This window comes from Meles meles, chromosome 10, assembly GCF_922984935.1.
Source record: "Meles meles chromosome 10, mMelMel3.1 paternal haplotype, whole genome shotgun sequence".
NCBI lineage: Eukaryota > Metazoa > Chordata > Mammalia > Carnivora > Mustelidae > Meles > Meles meles.
In genome coordinates this window covers 96719818-96738572 of record NC_060075.1, presented here as the reverse complement: position 1 = coordinate 96738572, position 18755 = coordinate 96719818, and the positions used below count along the sequence as shown (strand labels likewise).

Below are 18755 nucleotides of genomic sequence, written 5' to 3'. Positions count from 1 at the left end.
AATCTAGCTCTTACTTTAGATTTCTATGAAGAATCTGTTTTTCAGTTTAATTCTGAAGGATAAGCTCAGTTGAGCTGAGTTACGCCTTCTTCTTAATCCGACAAGCTCTTACTCCCCAGGCTCTGGGCCCTGAGGAGGCAGGCCCGGAGTGTGGCGGATTCCAGAATCCGTCCCCAGGGCAGGAGGGGGGTGTGCAGGGATAGCGTTGACCTCTGTGTTGGTCTCGCAGGATATCCCCCCCTCTGTGATTTCTGGGTGGCTCTCCTTGAACTCCCCTTTGCCAGGTCACTTCTGCACAGATAAGGAGAGTGAGGTCAGAGAGGTTGAGTAACTCACCCAAGATCACACAGCTGTGGTCAGGATTTTTAATCAGGACCCGAGCCCAGGTGGATTGTGGCAAAAAGCCTGGAAGGAAGTGGGAATGTGCTTCTAAATCACTCCGAAGGCAAACTCCAAGCAAGCTTTGTGGCACGAGGAGGGCACAGAGGGGCCCCAAAGACAGTTATCTTAAGGAGAGGAGAGTTCTGAGCACATAATGCGGTCTAGGAGGAGGAATGAAGGTCCCAGAAGAGAGGTGGGGCGTGGGAGCCGTAGCAGGGTGGGCTCATGGTGCAGTGACCCCTTTCCATCCTGATTTCAGAGCTGGATTTGACCCAGGCATACCTCGCCTCAGGTAAAAACAAACTCCGTTCAGCCTGCACAGAGCTTTCTGTCCCCAGACTTCTACCACAGCCAAAATAGGGCACATATCTGTGCCCTGAATCCCCCTGGTGCCCCCCTGGCGCCTTCCCTCTCTGCCCCAGAAGGTCAGGCAAGAGCAGGCCGTGTGCCTGACAGCGCCTGGAGGTGGATTCAGGGATGGGGTCCTTTTCTCTTCTCCTTCCCTGGGAACCCTGCACAGGGCCGGTGGGGACATGGCAAGGAGGCAGTTGGTTTGGCTGTGTGGCCTGAGTGAGTCATTTGGAGCAGAGCTGGAGAGCACCATGTGCCCCCTGCGGGAGGCAGCCCCAGCCAGCCCCAGCCAGCGGTTGTTGTCCCCAGCCAGGGGCTGCCATCCCCAGCCAGGGGCATCAGGGAAGGGAGGGAGCCTTCCCTTTCTCGGGGGCTCCTGCCCCCAGGGGCTGTGGGCGCCGTGGGAGGGAACAGGTTTCACCGTCTGCCTGGGTGCCCGCCGCTCTGCAGCCTGCAAAGGGGACATGGAACTGCCACCACCAACCCAGCAGCCATGGCACATGGGACTCAGCGGACCGGGAGCCAGGTCAGGAGCTAGGGAGGGAAGCATTGTGCGAGGAGGGAGTGCCGTGTGTGGGGGGAAATTGCACAGAAAACATCCAGGCGAATTCCTTTCCTAAATTAAATTGCTCATTTCACTGAGGCAGCTGGTCTGCTTTAGGATTCCAGTGTCTTCAAGGAATGGCAGGCATGGGCTTGGGGAGGGGACAGAGGTCAGGGTGCGTCCCGGATGCCCTACAGGCTCTCTGAGCCTCTGTTCACATCTGCAAAACAGGTTTTCCGGTTCCTGTTTCACAGCTTTGGGAATTGGGTGAGCTCCATCCCTAGGGCGTCACAGGACCCCCACACATAGAGCCTGTGTCTTCAGAATGTCACCCCGTTTGTAGGAGGACATCTCTGCATCTCTTTCCTTCTGCAGACATGGGCTCCCCCAACAGCAGCCACCCCTGGACACACGTACCTCCTGGCATGGAAGACTTGCAGGGAGGACCCTATTAGCTCTTCTGAGATGAGAACCAGCTTTGTAAGGGAACCTGACAGGACAGTAGAGGGCAAGGCTCATGGTCAGTATGCAGGAGACAGAGGAAGGTCCAGGGAGCCCAAGCAACCGTCACGTTTGCTCTCTGTTAGAATGGACGTCCGTTGGAAGCAGGGCCGGTGCGTGGCGGAACCAACTATTACAAGTCAGTTCTGCGCTTTTTTGGCCTCAGAGGGGCTCGTTCCTGGAAGGAGGCGGAGTGGATCCCTTTGGCTGATTTTTGACACGCCTGTGCACACAGGTGGGCGTTGTGCGATCTGTGCTGAGCCAGCATGGGACGGAGAGTTTCCTTCTCTGTGTACACCTTTTGGTCTCCCTCATTCTCTTGCAGTCTTTTCGGAGTGCTTTCTGAGGCCAGCTCCCTCCTGGCGGGAACGCCCCCTCTCAAGGTCAGGTGGGGGTGGGCGGGGCTGGCGCAGAGCCCCTTCCGAGGTCGCTTCCTCCTGTTTTTTTCCACTTGATAAACAGCCCTGCTGTGTCAGGCACGCCTAATCAGAGCCCTGTTTACGTTCGTTTGATTTTTAACTAGTCCCTGGCTGCGGGGAAATCATTACCAGGCTACTCCTTGACCTCGTTTTTTTTTTTTTAAAGATTTTATTTATTTATTTGACGGAGAGAGAGATCACAAGCAGGCAGAGAGGCAGGCAGAGAGAGAGGAGGAAGCAGGCTCCCTGTGGAGCAGAGAGCCCGATGCGGGGCTCGATCCCAGGACCCTGAGATCATGACCTGAGCCGAAGGCAGCGGCTTAATCCACTGAGCCACCCAGGCGCCCCTTGGCCTCGTTTTGAAAGGAGCCCGGGTTCTGGCTGAGAAGGGAAAGGTGACACACAGAGGCAGAATGGCTGGGGGAGGGAGGGTTGGGCCAGTGAAAGCTCTCCTCCCGGTGCCCCAGCCGAAAGGCTGCAGGAAGAGGAAGCCCCCGGCTGCACCTTCTAGAATTCTCAGTCCTTGCCCCCACTCCGACCCCACAGGGGCCACTCTGTAGCAGCTGGGTTTGGATGTGGTGCAGAGCTTCGAAGCCTGGAGCCTCCTTCCCTTGGGGACTGTGCCCTCCCTAACTCCCCCCTCCCGTCCCCCCCCCCCCCCCCCAGGGTCGGTGGCTGCAGCAAGACACTAGCCACAGCCACACAGGGGACCTGGGACCACAGCCAGAGTCAGGGCTGTGCCTGGGTCCTGGGGTAATACTTTTCACCTTTCTTTTCCAGACCCCTGCCACACCCCAAGGGGCCCTCTGCCATCACTAAACAGGGGTGTCCCTAAGGATTGAACCAAGCCCCTGGGGGGCTGTGCATGGGAGGGGACGGGCTCCTGATAGTTTCCGGGGGAGGGTTCTGCAGGCAGCTGTGTGGGGCCCTGGCTGCATTGTTCACTTCGGGTGTCGGAAACACGGCAGCTGCGCTGGGCCGGTGAGTGGGTGGGTTCCCAGGTGCCGCTGTCCCTTTCCGTCTGTGGCGCAGGTGGGAAAGACCCGGCTTGCAGGGAAGCCTCTGCTGGGCGGGTCTGAGGAGGGGAGGCAGGGCAGTGGGGGGGCCTGAGCAAGTGGGAAGCAGGACCCTTGGGAGGATGGTGGGGGGACTTGAGTGGCAGAGATACCTTGCCATTGTTATGCACTGGGCACGAGCTCCCCTCCTTGCCGCACCCCTGTGCCAATGCCCGGCGACCTTTGGGTGACCCAGGGTCATATCTGGTCCCTCTGCCTGCCGGTGGGCCAACTGGACTTTTTTTTTTTTTTAACAGACTTTTTTTGTTTTGTTTTGTTTAAGATTTTACTTATTTATTTGAGAGAGAGAGCATGAGAGGGGAAAGGTCAGAGGGAGAAGCAGACTCCCCGCTGAGCAGGGAGCCCGATGTGGGACACTATCCCAGGACTCCAGGATCAGGACCTAAGCCAAAGGCAGTTGCTGAACCAACTGAGCCAGCCCCCCCAGGTGCCCCGGGCCAGCTGTATCTTCACTGCGTGTGCGTGCTTTGGCGTGTTGGAGCCTTGGTGTGGGCGACCTCAGTGCCCCTGCGGCCTTGCTCTGTCTGTGCAGACTAGCCGGCCGGTCTCGCGGTGGGCATGGCTGCCGCTTGCAGAAGAGTGGGGGTCCCAGGGCTGTGGGCATGCCTGCCTTCATGCTGTGTGACTGGGGGTTTATTTGGGCTGGTTGATTTTCAGTTCTTTTGCCCACTGAGGTAGAGAAGCCTTCCAGAACAGCTCTCCAGTCTTCGCTGTGTGTGAACGTGCTAGAGCATTGGCTGTCTTGGTTATTTGTTGTCCACTGGGTACCGGAGTCTGTTCCCTAATTTTAGGGATATCACTGGTTCCCAAACCCCCAGCCCTCCCAGAGGCTGTGTTCTTGTGGGGGATGCAGATGATCCCTAACACACGCTTGAAGCTGCAGTGTCTGAATGTGGGTGTGCGGCAGACGGGACCCCTCCCAGGGAAAGGATCTTGGGGGAGGCCCCGCGGAGGAGGGGAGGGAGTGAGCCAGGACAGAGAGCAAAGAAGGCAGAGAACAGCAGGAGCAAAGGCCCTGGGGCAGGTGCAGGTGTGTGCCTGCTGGGGTCTGGAAGCAGCAGGGTCAGGCAGGAAGAGGCCTGGAGGGAGTGCTGGGCTCCATCCACCTGGGACAGAGCTCTTCCCAGGGATGCAGCCCGCTGGCCGCCTGTACGCCTGTTTTCTCTTTCCTCTAACCACACTAAGGGGTGGGGATAATCACTCCACTTCATAACTGAGGAACCAGGGGCTGGAGCAGTCTCAGTGGAGCCAAGGGCACAGAGGTAAATGCAAAATGGGAATGTGGGCATCGTGTTCCTCCCACTGGAAAACCAGTCCCGTTCCTTCTTGCAATGGTGGAAACCCCTGCTCAGAGTACAGAGTGGGGGCCAGAGGCTCCTTCCCTCACCCCATGGCCAAGACATTCCCACTCCCCAAGATCAAAAGTGGGTGCATCCCTGGGCACATCCCATGCCTTTGGGAGAGTCTGAGCTCCTACAAAGGGATCTGCAGGTTTGGGCGGGTCTGTCTTGGGGCTTCAGGGATGCGGGTCCTGTTCCTTTCCTCTAGCTGTAATGTGCATCCTGTAATCTCTGTGCAGGTTTGCGTCCTATCCCTGTGCTGCCTATGGGAAGGCCCCCAGGCCTCCTTCCCAACCCCAGGAGCTGAGGATCCCTTGTCCTGAGCGTTGGGCCTTGCGTGGGGCCGGTGTTGGGTCCGCGGTAATGGTGTTGTTGTAACACGTTTTTAGTCTCTCGACAGGGCTCCCACTAGTAGAGATAACGATAGGGGTACTCACGACTCCCCAGGCAAGGGGGTTTCCTACCCTTGACCACGTCACAAAGACCCTTCCTCGTGGGCCTGGCCAGGGGGTTCTGAGTCAGAATGATTAATGGCACTTTTGCCCAGTGTCCCATTGTCGATTAGAACTTCTATACCTCTGTTTGCTGGCTTCCTTTTTTAAGTCATGGTGTCTGCATTTAAGTGGGATTTGGGGAGCAGGATGTGCACGTCACGGACGCACAACTGTGGCAGTGTGAGATGCGTGTCTAGAACGTGTGGACGCCCGCCTAGCTGTGCCGCAGCCCCTCACCCACTGGCCTGTACTGCTCTGACCCCTTTGTCTCTGTCATGGGGCGGGGAGTGGTGTGGACGAGAGCCACCCCTGGCCTTGTGCTCTGCCAACGGAGGGAAGGCGCATGCTCAGCAGGTCTTGAGGAAGAGGACACCTCCTGGCCCCAGGTTCTCCCATAGAAGCCGAGTTGAATGCGTGTTGGGCCTGGAAAGCCCCTCCTCTGGGAGCTGTGGAATTCGGGATCTCTGTGGGGTCCTTTCCGCTGGTGCCCAGGGTCCAACCAGCCTGAGTTCTGGTACCGCCTCCACCTCCCAGCAGGTGCCTGACCTCAGCCAGTGTCCAGTTCCTGCGGAGCTTCAGCTCTGTACTCGGGAGGAAGGAACGAGTTAGTTCACTAGACAGCTGTCCTGCAGTAATCCGGCCGAGCGGGTGCCTGCCCTCGAGCAGGTGCTCCGGAATGCAGCCAGGGCTCCTTGTCCGTCGCCCTGGGACCCCGAGTCGGAGGCAGCCCCCGCCCTTCGCGGTCCCACCACGCAGTGTCTTCATGGGATCTTCTGGGTCCTCCAACTCCCCTCCCCCCCCCCCCCCCCGCCTCCGCGCTCTGCTGTGGCTGTGGGTCGGTGCAGTCGCACACTGCCTTCGTCCTGCTCCCAGGCCCGTCAGGAAGAAAGCCCAGGGTCACATGTGCCATCCACACAGGAACCCATGATACTCTACAGGTCTCAGTCCTGTCTTGTCATACCAGCATTTCCCAAACCACTGGGAGCTGCTGACCATGCCAGGGCACCCTGCACGCCAGGGCCTGGAGCCTGAGTCCGGGTCTGGTTCCTCCGGGGGCCTGGTTGCTGCGGACCCACGGCGGCTCCCCGGTGACCAGAGACTGTGGACACCACCCTCGACAGTCCTCTCGTCGCACTCTGCCTGCCGTGTCTCCGTGGGAGACCAGAGGAGGTCCCTGGCCCCAGACTCTGCCCAGTTGCCCAGCAGCAGGGGGAGGCCAGGGCCGGAAGTAGTAAAAGCAGAAGAGAGCCGCGCTCTTCCCGCCCCTGCTGCGGCCCTCTCTGTGTTTCCCAAGTGTCCTGGCGGGCGGAGACCAGTACAGGAGATCTGCTTCCTGTCTCCTGGGTGCTGCTGTGCCTCCGCTGGACCTCCTCCGTGGAGGGATGCTGTACTATTGGGAAGTCTGCAGACGAGTTCTGCCTCTCTCTCTCTCCCTATGAGGTTCAGGGCCCCCACACCCTGTGTCCTGCTTCTGCACTCCCAGGAGCTTAGGAGCTCAGCTGTGCCCAGCATGTAGACTAATGACGACATTAGACATTAACTCTGAGCCCTCGGGGCGAGATGACTCCTGAGTGCAGAGATTCCGGAAGGTTTTCTAAGTGATGGCTCTCTTTGCACAGAAAGGTAGAAAGAAAGGGTCCTGGGTCCCGAAGCTGTTGGACTCTTTGAATTGCTTTTGCTGATGCCCGTGTTGCCGGAGTGTGGGTAGACTTTGGGGGCCCCGAGGAGTCCTTGCCCCCATTATGGTGAGGTGTCTGTCAGGAGATCGTTTGTTCGGGAAGATGGACACACGCATCCCAGGGACCTGAGCTCCTTTTCCAGCCGTGACTTACCACCTGTCTCCCGTTTCCTCCCCCAGTGCCGCACACACAGGGCCCCGTCGATGGCAGTCTTTACGCCAAGGTGAGGAAGAAGAGTGCCTCAGATCCTGGCGTCCCAGGCGGGTCTCCAGGCGTCCCCACCGCCAGCAGCCCGGACCACAGCGACCACACCCTGTCCGTCAGCAGCGACTCCGGGCACTCCAGCGCCTCCGTCAGGACCGACAGGACTGAGGAGCCCCTTGCCGTAGGGTCCAGGCGGGGCCTAAGCCCCCAGGAGAAGGCCGAGCTGGACCAGCTGCTCAGTGGCTTTGGCCTGGAGGATTCCGGAAGCCCCATCAAAGACATGACGGATGCCCCCAGCAAGTACAGCGGGACACGCCACGTTGTGCCCGCTCAGGTGCACGTGAATGGAGACGCCACACTCAAGGACCGGGAGACAGACATCCTGGACGACGAGATGCCTGGCCATGACCTGCACAGCGTGGACAGCATCGGGACCCTGTCCTCCTCGGAGGGCCACCCGTCAGCCCACCTGGGCCCCTTTGCCTGCCACCAGAGCAGCCAGAACTCCCTCCTGTCGGACGGGTTTGGCAGCAACCCTGGTGAGGACGCCCATGGCAGCCTTGCCCCTGACCTGAGCCTCGGCGTGGACCCCCTATACGAGCGGGAGCGGGCGTTTGGGACCCGAGAGTGCAAGCAGCCGCCGCCGGTGCTCCGGAGGCCCTCGGTGTCTGCCCAGACGCAGGCCTACGGACAGAGTGGCTACTCCACGCAGACCTGGGTGCGCCAGCAGCAGATGGTGGCCGCCCACCAGTACAGCTTCGCGCCTGACGCCGAGGCCAGGCTCGTGGGCCGCGGCCTGGAGGACGGCTCCGGCCTGGTGCAATCCCAGCCCAGGGTTCCAGTCACCCCCACTCGGGGGGCAGGCAGCAGAGTGGCCCTCCAGAGGGGCCTGGGTCCTGGGCCCCAGGTCCCCGATGCACAGCGGCCTCCTCCTGGCAGAGCGTTCAAGCCCAGATTTCCGGACGTCAGAGTCATGAATGGGACTGGACCGGAGCCGAGCGCGGACCCCTCCCCAGGCTCACCCACCCTGGATATCGACCAGTCCATCGAGCAGCTCAACAGGCTCATCTTGGAGCTGGACCCTACTTTCGAGCCCATCCCCACCCACATGAACACACCGGGCAGCCAGGCCAATGGCCCCCTGCCCCCTGATAGCGGCGGAGGTGGGCTGCGGGCGAGCGGCCTGCAGGACACAGGAGAGGGCCCGGGCAGGGCCTCTGTGCGGCAAGGTGAGTGGGAGTCCCATGGGACGCACACCTGTTTGCGTCTGTGTCTTACGGGACGAGGCCTGCAGAGGAGTACTGGGCTCATCCCTGGGTCCGGGGGAGGGCTGCAGAGAGGATGGGGGGCCCCTGGGCACAGTCTTGTGTGGACGGGTCAGTAGCTGTGCACCTAGCTGGCCTTGCAGGGAGTGGGGGGCTGCTTATGGGTAGCCCCATAAGCCCAGAGGTAGGCCCCAGAGGGCAGGAGACTTTGGCATGGGGAAGGATGGTGGGGATGAGGGGATCCGGGTCCAGCGGGGCCTCAACACAGAGAGGCACAGTCCCAGTGGGGGGCTTGGTGCACCCTTGGAGCAGTGGGGCCATGCTGACTCAGGAGGCCAGGTCTGCAGGGCCCTCATCCCTGGGACGTGTGGTGTGGGGACCAGGGCCGGCAGGGACGGCTGTAAGGGATGAGCACTGACCTCCAGGTTTCTGGCTTCACAAATGTCGGGATGTGCCTTGGGATGAGGTCTGTGACTTGCTCCCTGTGTCAGGGAGGCATCTCAAGCTGTGGGGCCCCAGAGAGCTGGCCGGATGGGCCTGGGGGGCCAGGCAGCCAGCAAAGCATGCTGGGAAGGAGGGAGTGTGTCAGGGAACAGCGGTGAGGGTCGCGTGGAGAAGGTGCTTCCACACAGAAGCTGGAGCCTGGCGGGCATCCAAGCTGGGGTGCCACGGATGTCGGGGGAGGCTGAGAGGGCTGTGTTCCAAACGCCTGTCCACTCTCAGGCAGGGGCCTGGACGCAGAGGCCATGGACAGGCTGAGAGCATGGCTTCGTGAGGCCAGGCTCCCTGGATTCCTGTAGGAGTGAAGACAGGAGGAGTCACGAAGGAGGGTGCACCGTCCCCTCCCTGTCCTCCAAGTGCCACACATCCTACTGAGCCAGCAACAGTGACGGACAGGTTAACGTTCGCTGGCGGGGTTCTCTGACCCCTTCCATCTCCTTAAGGCCCTTTGGCTGCAGGGCCAGAGTCCCATCTCAGAGGTGAGGTTTTGGAGGTGTCAGTAGAGGAAGTGATCCATCCAAGGTCACACGGGTCATACAGTAGAGCAGGAAGTGGTCCCCTGTCTGCGCTCATGCCCTGGCTGCTACCGGTAGGGGGTCTGTTCGCGACTTGTCCCTGGCAGCCATGAGCTGGCACTAAGAGGGCGGCTCCCGGCGTTGGGACAGGGGTGGCACGAGGCGCGCAGCTCCGGGGTGAGGCTCCGTTTTCCTGAGCGCCCGGCAGGGAAAGGGAGCCTGCCCGAGACTTGAACAGCACCCGGCGTAAAGGAGCTTGGTAGTGTGGAATCATGCTCACGACAGCCCATAGGCAGGATTTGCCGCTTGTCCTGGGTTGTCTTGTCTTCATAAAATCCCCTCAAAAGAAGGTTCACATCTGTAGCTCTCAGACTTGTAGATTGAGGCATGGAACCTACCCAGCAGGCGTACAGAATACTGGAACCCATTTGATTTTTTTAAGGTTTTATGCATGTATGTATGCATTTGAGAGAAGAGAGAGCATGCAGGGGGAGGTGCAGAGGGAGAGAGTCTCAAGCAGACGCCATGCTCAGTGGAGCCCCGAGACAGGGCTTAGTCCCAGGAACCTGAGATCATGACTTGGGCTGAGATCACACGTCAGATGCTCAACGGACCAAGCCATCCAGGTGTCCCAGAACCCATTTGATTTTAAAATTTAAACATCAGTAGTTATACTTGTCAGTTGGAAAAGGTTGGATCAGCCGGCAACAGAAACAAAAGAAAAATCATTAGGTGGCTGGGAAGTCCCAACAGGGTGCCTAACCAACTGGTTTTGAGTCCTGGCACGTTCCAGGTTTAGGAATGCAGGAACCCTGTGCTTGGAAGAGCCTCCAGATCCCCAGCCTTGATGGGGAGGCCAGGGCTGCTCAGCTGAGCTGAGCCACATGTGGCCAAGCCAGGAGGACTGGCAAGTCTGAAAGGCACCATGGCAGTACTAGCATGGTGGCTGTCCCCTGACACGTGCCTCCTGTCTGTGTCTGTGTGCCTGAGGCTTGGCCCCATCGACACGTGTCTGACCAGAGCCACCTTGAGTCTTGCTCAGACAGGAAATGGGTGGGCAAGTTCTAAGGTGCTGTACCTTGCAGCGAGACCCTGCCTGGTCTGCCTTGTGCCTCAGATGCAATTCTTCTGTAGCAAATACTTGGGTGTGGGGACCTCAGCATCCGGAGGCAAGTAGAATCCCTCACTCTTTGTAGAATATGGACTGATCCTAAGAAAGACCACTAGTTACCTAGTGTTAGGATGTTGGGAATGGCATTCCCCGTAGCTACTCTTGGAGACTGCTGCGTGTCTGACAGCTCATGACTGGCCGCACACACAGTGTGGGTCTGGTTACTTCTGGGAGGAAGATTGTATGTGAAAGCTGAGCATTTCCTGAGAAAGTCGGCTTGATGCCAGCTTGATAGTGGTGGTGGTGGTGATGATGACGATGACGGCGGTGATGGTGACGATGGTGATGGTTGTGATGGTGGCGGTGACCACTGGCGTGACAGTGGTGTTGATGACGATAGCAGGGACGGTAGGCACTTGTAAGTAAGTGCCTGTGCTGTCCCAGGCATCATGCTTGAGCTTCTCTGAGTCACCCATGATCTCTGTGTCTACCGTGGCATGTAACCAGAACTTCCATCTGTCTGACTGTGCGTCCCATGGCTGAGCCCTTATTCCACGAACCTCTGACTCTGCCACCAGCCAGAAAGCCTCTTTGTGTCCTGGCACACAGTGATGTTTGTCAGTAGTAGAAGGCTGTGGTGCTGGCAGGAAGGCGATGACTCTCCAAGGACCCATGTTGCTCTGCTGAATTCAAGAGGCTTGTCACAGGACAGTGTAGGGAGCCTGTCCCTGCCCACAAGACAGGAGAGGGTCCTGTTGGAAAGCTTTCACCTCGTGAAAGGGGGTGAGGTGGGAAGGTGGGTTTTGGGGTGTTTTACTCCGTCTGTGGCTCTCTCTTGCTCGGGTTGACGCCCTGGGGGTGTGCACCCCTCCCTGCAGCCCAGCACGTAGGTAGGTTTCTCAGGTCATATCCTTCAGGTAGGGGAGACTTTGCCTGATGATGCCCAGGTAGCAAAAGAAAGGACTCAGTCTGTGAAATGGATGGTCCCACAGATGGCAGGAAGCCAGTTCTGTTTTTCCCATCCCTCAAGGGCTCCTTACTTCATGTTGCCAAATATTTTGTTCATGTTACCTCGACCCGAGCCCACAATGACAGGATCCATCCACCGTGTTAATACTGAGTCAGGGAACCTGTTCATACCGAGGGGAATTCATAGCAATGAGAAGGAGCAGCTTTTATTTTAAGCAGGCTCCCCGCCTAGCACAGAGCCCGTGGTGGGGCTTGAACTCATGACCCTGAGATCAAGACGCACTGAGATCAAGACCTGCACTGAGCTCAAGAGTCAGACCCTTCCCAGACTGAGCCACCTGAGTGCCCTGAGAAGTAGCAACTTTGAGTCATCGACCCTGGAAAGCCCACCCATTGACGTTAGATGTTAAACCCTAAACAGAGGGATCCAGTGTAAGAACGTGAGGGTATGTGGGCACTCAGAAAGCAGCCTGACGTCATTGCCCTGCACGCCTTGTTTTCCATGCAGGAGACATGCAAAGACATGCAGCAACCCAAGGTCACGTCAACACCAGGACGTCTGCCTCTGAGCAAGTTAGCAAGGCAAGGGGGTGCATCCATGGCGATTTTCTAAAGCCCCAAATTCGGTGACTTGTGCAGTGCACGGTCCCCATTATCGGTCAGTCCTGTCTCTCAGCTCTGGCCCCTGGCCGCTCCGATCTGCCTTCTGACCCTGGATTTGCCTGTGCTGGGCATTTCATTTAATGGACTTTTATGGTGCGTGTCTGATTTCTTTCACTGAGCGTCTGCTTTTCCGCGCTCGTCCAGGCGGCAGCATGTGTGAGAGTTTCCTTCCTGTGTGAGGCTGCCTTGTATCCGCTGGGTGATCGGACAGTGTGTATGCCGCTCACCCGAGCGTGGATCCCGTCACTTCGCGCTTCGGCTGTTGAGAATAGCACTGCCGTGAACATCCGTGTGCAAGTACTACCCTGAATGTTCTGAATGTTTTCGGTTCTTTTTTTTTTTTTTTTTTAAGATGTTATTTGACGCAGAGCGAGAAGGAGAGAGAGCTCGAGAAGGGGGGGGGGGCAGGGGGCGAGGGAGAAGCAAGCTCCCTGTGAGTGTGGAGCCTGACATGGGACTCCATCCCAGGACCCCGGGATCATGACCTAAGCTGAACTTAGGTGCTTAACCAACTGAGCCCCCCAGGCTCCCCGAATGTTTTCAGTGCATGAGTGGAACTGCTGGGCCACATGGCCCTTTTTTGTTTAACTTGTCAAGGGACCACCCCCTCTGATGTTGGAAAGTTTGCTCTGGAGACCCCCCTGGCCTCTGATGTGGGTGACTTGTTTCCCAAAGCTCTGGCGTGGATGTGCTAAGAACTAGTGGGTCCACAGGGATGCGATCCCCTAATGGCCATGTACACCATCACTTACAGACAACTGTCATTTACTTAACCCCTGGGTAAGCCTGGTAAGGTCTTTTGTGTCTGGATAGAGAGGTCATGACCTCTCCAGCAGGGGCACTGGCAGAGGCACCAGCCTGCACCTCCCTGTCCCGAGGGTGGTCCTGAAGTGGACAGCTCCGGTGACCTTCCTGTGTCACGCTAAGGTTGCTGATGCCTGGGGGGCTCCGTGGGTGAAGCATCTGCCTTCAGCTCAGGTCCTGATCCCAGGGTCCTGAGGTGGAGCCCTGCGTTGGGCTCCCTGCTCAGCCGGGAGCCTGCTTCTCCCTCTGCCCCTCCTCCCACTCCTGTTCTCTTTCTCTCTGACAAATAAATAAAATCTTAAAAAAAAAAAAAGCTACGGTTGCTAAAAGACATCATTTTTGAGGAGCGGGCCATCGAGACCTAGTGCCTTGGGAAGGGGACAGATCATTCAAAGGGAAAATATATTCAAAGAGGCAGAAGGAACCCAAAGCCAGGCACCAGACTCTGCTTTTGGTGTTTTCAGTGAGTCGGGTAGGGAACTTGCCTTTTGGTTGCTGTGTGGCTGCGTACATTTTGCTTGAGGTCCTGTCTGATTTTGAGTGAACGGTGGGAGCAGGATGGCTAACATTTCTCATATTGGAAGGATGGCCTTCTAGCTTTTGAGACATATCCTTTCCATTTTAAGTGCACCTTTTGGGAAGAAATGTGACCTAACCAAGGGGTTTGGTGTTTCCCAGTGAAAAGGATTTTCAGTTTTGCAATCCAAAAGACAGGCTTGCCTTCTCTGGCCCCTGGCCTTGTGGTGCCAGTGACAGCCCATTCCCATGGGCTCCCCTGGTGCGGGGATGGGGCCTCAGAGGGTGGCCAGGGACCCAGAAGGAGAGGTCTCTGCTGCTGGAGGCTGCTTCTGCTACTGTCTTGAGTTTTGGCCAGTGCTGGGAATTTCTTACAAACGTCTCCTAGCTCTCCGCCAATATACCCTGCAGGTGGCAGGGATGGGCGATCCCTGTGGCAGCTTAGGGAGAAATAAAGCTCCTGGAGCCATTCTGGGGACATTTCAGCAGGGTACTTTCCCTGTCGCGCTGAGCAGGTCCTTTGACCTCGCCCACTCTCTCTTGAGAAGATGCACGCATCTAGTTGAAGGAGCTGGACTGGGGAGGCCTCCCAGGACCACAGCCGCGGGGCAGGCTTTGGCTGCTGTTTGTCCTCACTCTTAGGAATGCAAGGGAGTTTCCAGAACCCAATGTGCTTGCCTGTATGACCCAGCACCTCATTCTTCTGAGGTTGTCTGGAGGTAAATAAATGGCTTCTGGACACTTCGCATTCTAGTGGCCCAGATCCACGACAAAGGTCGTGCTCTCGGAAGTTTCCATCTACTTTCTGGGGCAGCAGATGGCCCCCTTGGCTACAGAGAGCAGTCACCCGGGAGCATTACCAGATGCGGAGACAGCGTCTGCCTCTAGAGGGCCTGCTTGGGTTGACCTGGGCTGCAATGGGGGCATCAGAATGGTTTTAAAGGCCCCCACCTGTGGAACTGGAGTCCCTGCCAGAGACCTGCCTCCGCGCTTGGCATGGTCCTGAGTCAGGGGCACCAGCAAGTTGTTAGAAAAATGCCAGGCTCTGGGCCACACTCCCGCGGGTTCTGCCTTCCCAGGGAAGGGGTGAGGTCTGCACACCAGGAATTTTAATGCGATTCTAACGTGCAGCCAAGTTTGAGAATGGCTGTTTTGTATTTATGGCTCTGCCTGGGCGTGCGCCCCGCCCCGCCCACCCAGAGGGCTGACCCCGCCCACCCAGAGGGCTGACCCCGCCCACCCAGAGGGCTGACCCCGCCCACTCAGAGGGCTGACCCCGCCCACTCAGAGGGCTGGTGCAAACCTTTTCCAGCCCTGTTGTGGAATTTGGAAGCTGGACAGACGTCAAGTTCTGGGGATCAGTGTGGTGACGCCTGATCTGGGCTTGATTTCGACAGGGCAGAGGAGGGGCCGGGACCCCACCTTGTGAGTTCTCAAGTCCTTCACCTGTGGACAAGATCAGACAGTCACCTCCAGAGGTCTGAGTCGCCCTGTTGGAGTGTAAGGAAGATACAGACGGGTTCTGAGTTCCGAAAGATCAGTGTGTATTTACGAACAGGTGCAGACTTGTCAAGGGGCTTCTGGGTTTGTGGTTGTTTAATCCAGTGTTTTATGGAGTAATCTGAGCGGGTCCCCTCCTGCTGCTCTGTCGACTCGGTGGCAGTTGGCGACCACAGTGCTGATCTCCCAGGTCAGGCTGAATTCAGTCCTGCTGCGAAGCGCTTTGTGGGCACCCTGTGGTCTTGGCCTGCATTCCCGGAGGGGCTCAGCGGGGGCATCCGGGTACCCAGGAGTTTCCCTGCCCTGGGCATGACCGCTCCTTCTGGTGACGGCTGCTGTAAGTTGCATCCGTCAAAGATTGGGTGAGTGGGTGTGCCAGGGGCTGAGACGCCTTCTGTCCTGGGGCTGATCACAGATCACAGCCACGCTCCGTCCCTGCGTATCTGCTGAATGACTGAATGACCCAGCCTGCGAGCCCTGCACCCCACAGTGAATCTGAGCCTCCTGGAGCCTGGCCAAGGCCAAGCTGACACAGGGTTTGCAGGCTCAGCGGGGGCTCTATCCCGTCCTTGACCCCAGCACCGCCCCCTCCCTGGGAATGAAGTGAATTTGCAAAAATGAGACATGCTGGTGTTTGGGAATGGCCCTAAGAGGGTCTCCTAGGGACACCTACCCTGCTTTAAGCCAGGGGAGGGGACCCCAAGGCCCAGGGTATATGGTGTCCAGTGCCAGGAGGAAAAGAGACGAGTGAAGACGTGAACTTCCAGCCGAGGGGCCGCTGGGTCACCCAGTGGGACAGGCTCACGGTACTCGTCGTCGGAGGAAGAGCTGCACCCAGGCCAACCCTCTGGTGACCAGGACTGTGGGTGGATGCATGGGTCCCCAGGGATTTTGCGGACTCTGTGGTCCCGGTTTGCCGTGTTTTCTGCATCGAATGCAGCGTCCTCTGTGACTGAGGGGCTGGTGAGGTCCCCATGTCCTGGCTGCTGGCAGGGAAGACGAGCGCGGGTGGAGGGTGTCTGAACGGAAGTGTGGGGCTGGAGCTGTGCAGGGGGCAGAGATGGGACGGAGGCATCCGGGGTTTAGCACCCGGGGCCTGGTGCTCACAGGAGGTCCCCCGAGGGAGCCCGGGGCTCGTTCCCCTTCTCCCCATGGTCCTTCTCCGAAGGGATCCCCGCTGGGGGGAGGGTTGAGCGCACCCGCCTTCCCGTGGTGCTCCTTTAGCTTGAGTCTCTCCCCCCTGCCTCTGGTCTCCTGCTCCCCTTTCCCCGGATTTGGCTTCACAGAAAAGGAGAAACATGGGCTTGGGCAGGTGGATGTCGCCAATTCTTCAATAAAGTTCGGAAAAGAGGTTTGTGGGGGTCTTGCTGTTGAACTCTAGTGAAGTCCAGCATCTTGTTTTTCTGGCTGTGAAAGTGGTACGGTCAGCACGCAGACGGCGGCGTAGCAGCCACCAAGAATCCGCCGTGCACGGTCCGGGTTGGGGGGCTCCATCCCAGCCTCACGAGCTCTCCCCTCGTGCCTCCATGGCGCTGGATTGTGCGAGGCAGCGGGGAGCAGAGGCACGCAGACCCCTTCTGGGAACGATGCTGGGAGAAGCGGGAAATGAACAAAAGTGGGTTCCCATAGTGACAGGCTGGGACAGCACGCTTGGCGACAGAAGCCAGAGAGCAGAGGACACCCGGTGGATGATTCCATTTCTAGGAAACGTCCAGAACCGGGTAGACCAAAGGCCGCCAGGGGCAGGGGGAGGGGCATGGGCAGTGGGAGCTGAAAAGGTTCCGGAACTAGGAAAAATAAGTGTCAATTTGGGAAATTGTAGTCAGGTTTTAATTAAGGACTCTGTCCTCTGCTGTGGGAAAAGCACCTGCAGTCCATGTTTGTCTCTCTTGTCAGGCTCCTCGGGGGACGAGCCGCTGGGTGGAAGATTCCGGAAGCTGAGCCTCGGGCAGTATGACAACGATGCTGGGGGGCAGCCAGCCTTTCCCAGATGTGGATGGGGGAAGACCCCCAGTGCAGACCAGGCCACAGGTCTAGTGCCTTTCCTCTCTCCAGCAGACGCCAAGGAGGTAGGCGCCGTCCTCTGGCAGCTGGACAGGCCCCTTTACTGATTGTGGTCCTGTCGCCACCCGCCTCCCTCCCATCTCACAGGCGGGGTTTCTCCCGGAAGGCCAGGGGTGTGGTTGGAGAGCCCGGATGTGCAGCCCTGCCCCCAGAAGGCACGGCGTGGCCACCGTGGGCTCCGCTGGGCCTCATCGCCCGGACTGCACAGTGCGGGGAGGCGGGAGCATGCAGGGGGCTCGAGGGTGCACGGTGGTGGCCAAGGAGGACATGGACTTGCCCGTGGTCTCTGGCCACGGGAGGCAAGCAGGAAGGAAATGGGTCAGCGTGGCTGTGGCCCCTGCGGTGGGATCCACGGAGCGTCTTCCAGGCTTTAATCAGAATGTAGTGAGGTAGGTCAAACCCCGAACAACGAGTGTGTCCCCGTTAGTGTTTTCTCATTGTCCAGGTGGAAACTTAGAGCCCAGAGTAGCTTAGAAAAGGGCTATTTGGAGAAGTCCTTCTGCTTTTTCTCCGTGCCCTGGTCTCACTGCCCATGAGCACACCACAGGCAGGAATGGTTTTGTCCCGTTCTCCACCGGGTGCCTGCCCCTCTCTGCCGGCTCCACGTGGTTGCAGGTGGCTGGGCCGCAGGGACTCCCCCTTCCTTTGAGTTACTGCAGTTCTTCACGGTGGCTGCCAAAGGCTGTGCTGCGCGTGGCCGCCGTCCCCATGCGCGGGCCAGCCCGGGCCTGTCATCAGGGTGGCCTTCACCTGACTCCCTGTGCCCATTCCAGACGGTGGCCGCCGCATACCCCCCAGGCCCCAGCGGGATCAGCGGCAGGACCTTCACACCAACCAAGGGCGGTGCTGACTCCGCCTCTCCCACGCCGGCGTTTCCCGTGTCGCCAGAAACACCGTATGGTAAGCGAGACGCCGTGCCCGCGTGGTGGACAGCCGCACCACTTCAGGGAGGATGCAGCAACAGAACTTTGCTTTCTTTTCCAGTGACAACACCCCAACATTACGTGCCCTTCACCCCGCCCGGGCCGCAGGTGGACAGCGCCGGCAATCTGTACAGAAGCGCTCACGGTAAGAATCCCTTCCTTCCTCCGCTTCGGCAGCGGCTTGTGTGGACATGTTTCTGTGGGTGCCACAGCTCCCTCAAAAGGCCCGGGGAGCGCAGCCCGCTGGGGGCTAACCATGGCCCGCGACCTGCAAGCAAGGGGAAAGCTCGTGGGCGCTCGGGGTGCAGTGTCTATGGTTTTGACCTCCTCCCATTGTTCCTTGGAGCTGGAAGCAGCCGCTGGAATGCCCGCCCCACCCTTTCCAGAGGAACTGGGGCCTGCAGGGTCAGCGAGCCCAGCTTTGTGCTTCAAGGCCGCCCGAGACCCCACCCCTGCCACCCACGGTCCTGGATCTCCCCAGAGGGGGTGACAACCTTGAGGACGCGTCTGTTGCGGCCTTGGCACACGTCCCCGTGCTCGGCACGGAGTTCAAGTGCACGTGGGCCCAGGTGAGGGAAGGGCCAGTCAGCACCCCTTCCTGTGGACACCGCCCTTGCCTTGAGTGTCCAGCACAGCCTGGCCTCAAGCATGGGGGGTGGTGTAGAGCTGGAGCCCTGTGTGCGTTTTGGAATCTTTCTTCTCTGCTCGTAGATGCTTTCTGCTGCCCCTTCTCTGCCCTGGGAAGGGCCCGTGAGCATTCCATGAGGGGTCCTCAGGCCCCCCGTGGAGGTCGCAGTGAGGACGGCTGGTGCCATGTCCCTTCTTTCCCTAGAGAAAACCGGATCTGAGAGTCATTTACAGGAAGGGCTGTCCTCGAAGGTCCCATTGGCTTTAGGACCGTACACGCTTCTTTTTACGTGCGGAGCAGTTAACCC

The 18755-nt window shown here is 58.7% G+C and overlaps 1 protein-coding gene across 10 annotated transcripts in view; it reads left to right on the top strand.

The window, feature by feature from the left end:
• Window positions 1-18755, top strand: part of TNS3 (tensin 3) — a 200427-nt gene that overhangs the window by 132499 nt on the left and 49173 nt on the right. For all 10 annotated transcript variants that reach the window (XM_046020349.1, XM_046020350.1, XM_046020348.1 and 7 more), the window contains 4 exons: window positions 6965-8218; window positions 16730-16902; window positions 17671-17797; window positions 17882-17965. In XM_046020349.1, the coding sequence (XP_045876305.1) occupies window positions 6965-8218; window positions 16730-16902; window positions 17671-17797; window positions 17882-17965 (1638 nt within the window). The remainder of the gene's footprint in view (window positions 1-6964; window positions 8219-16729; window positions 16903-17670; window positions 17798-17881; window positions 17966-18755) is intronic.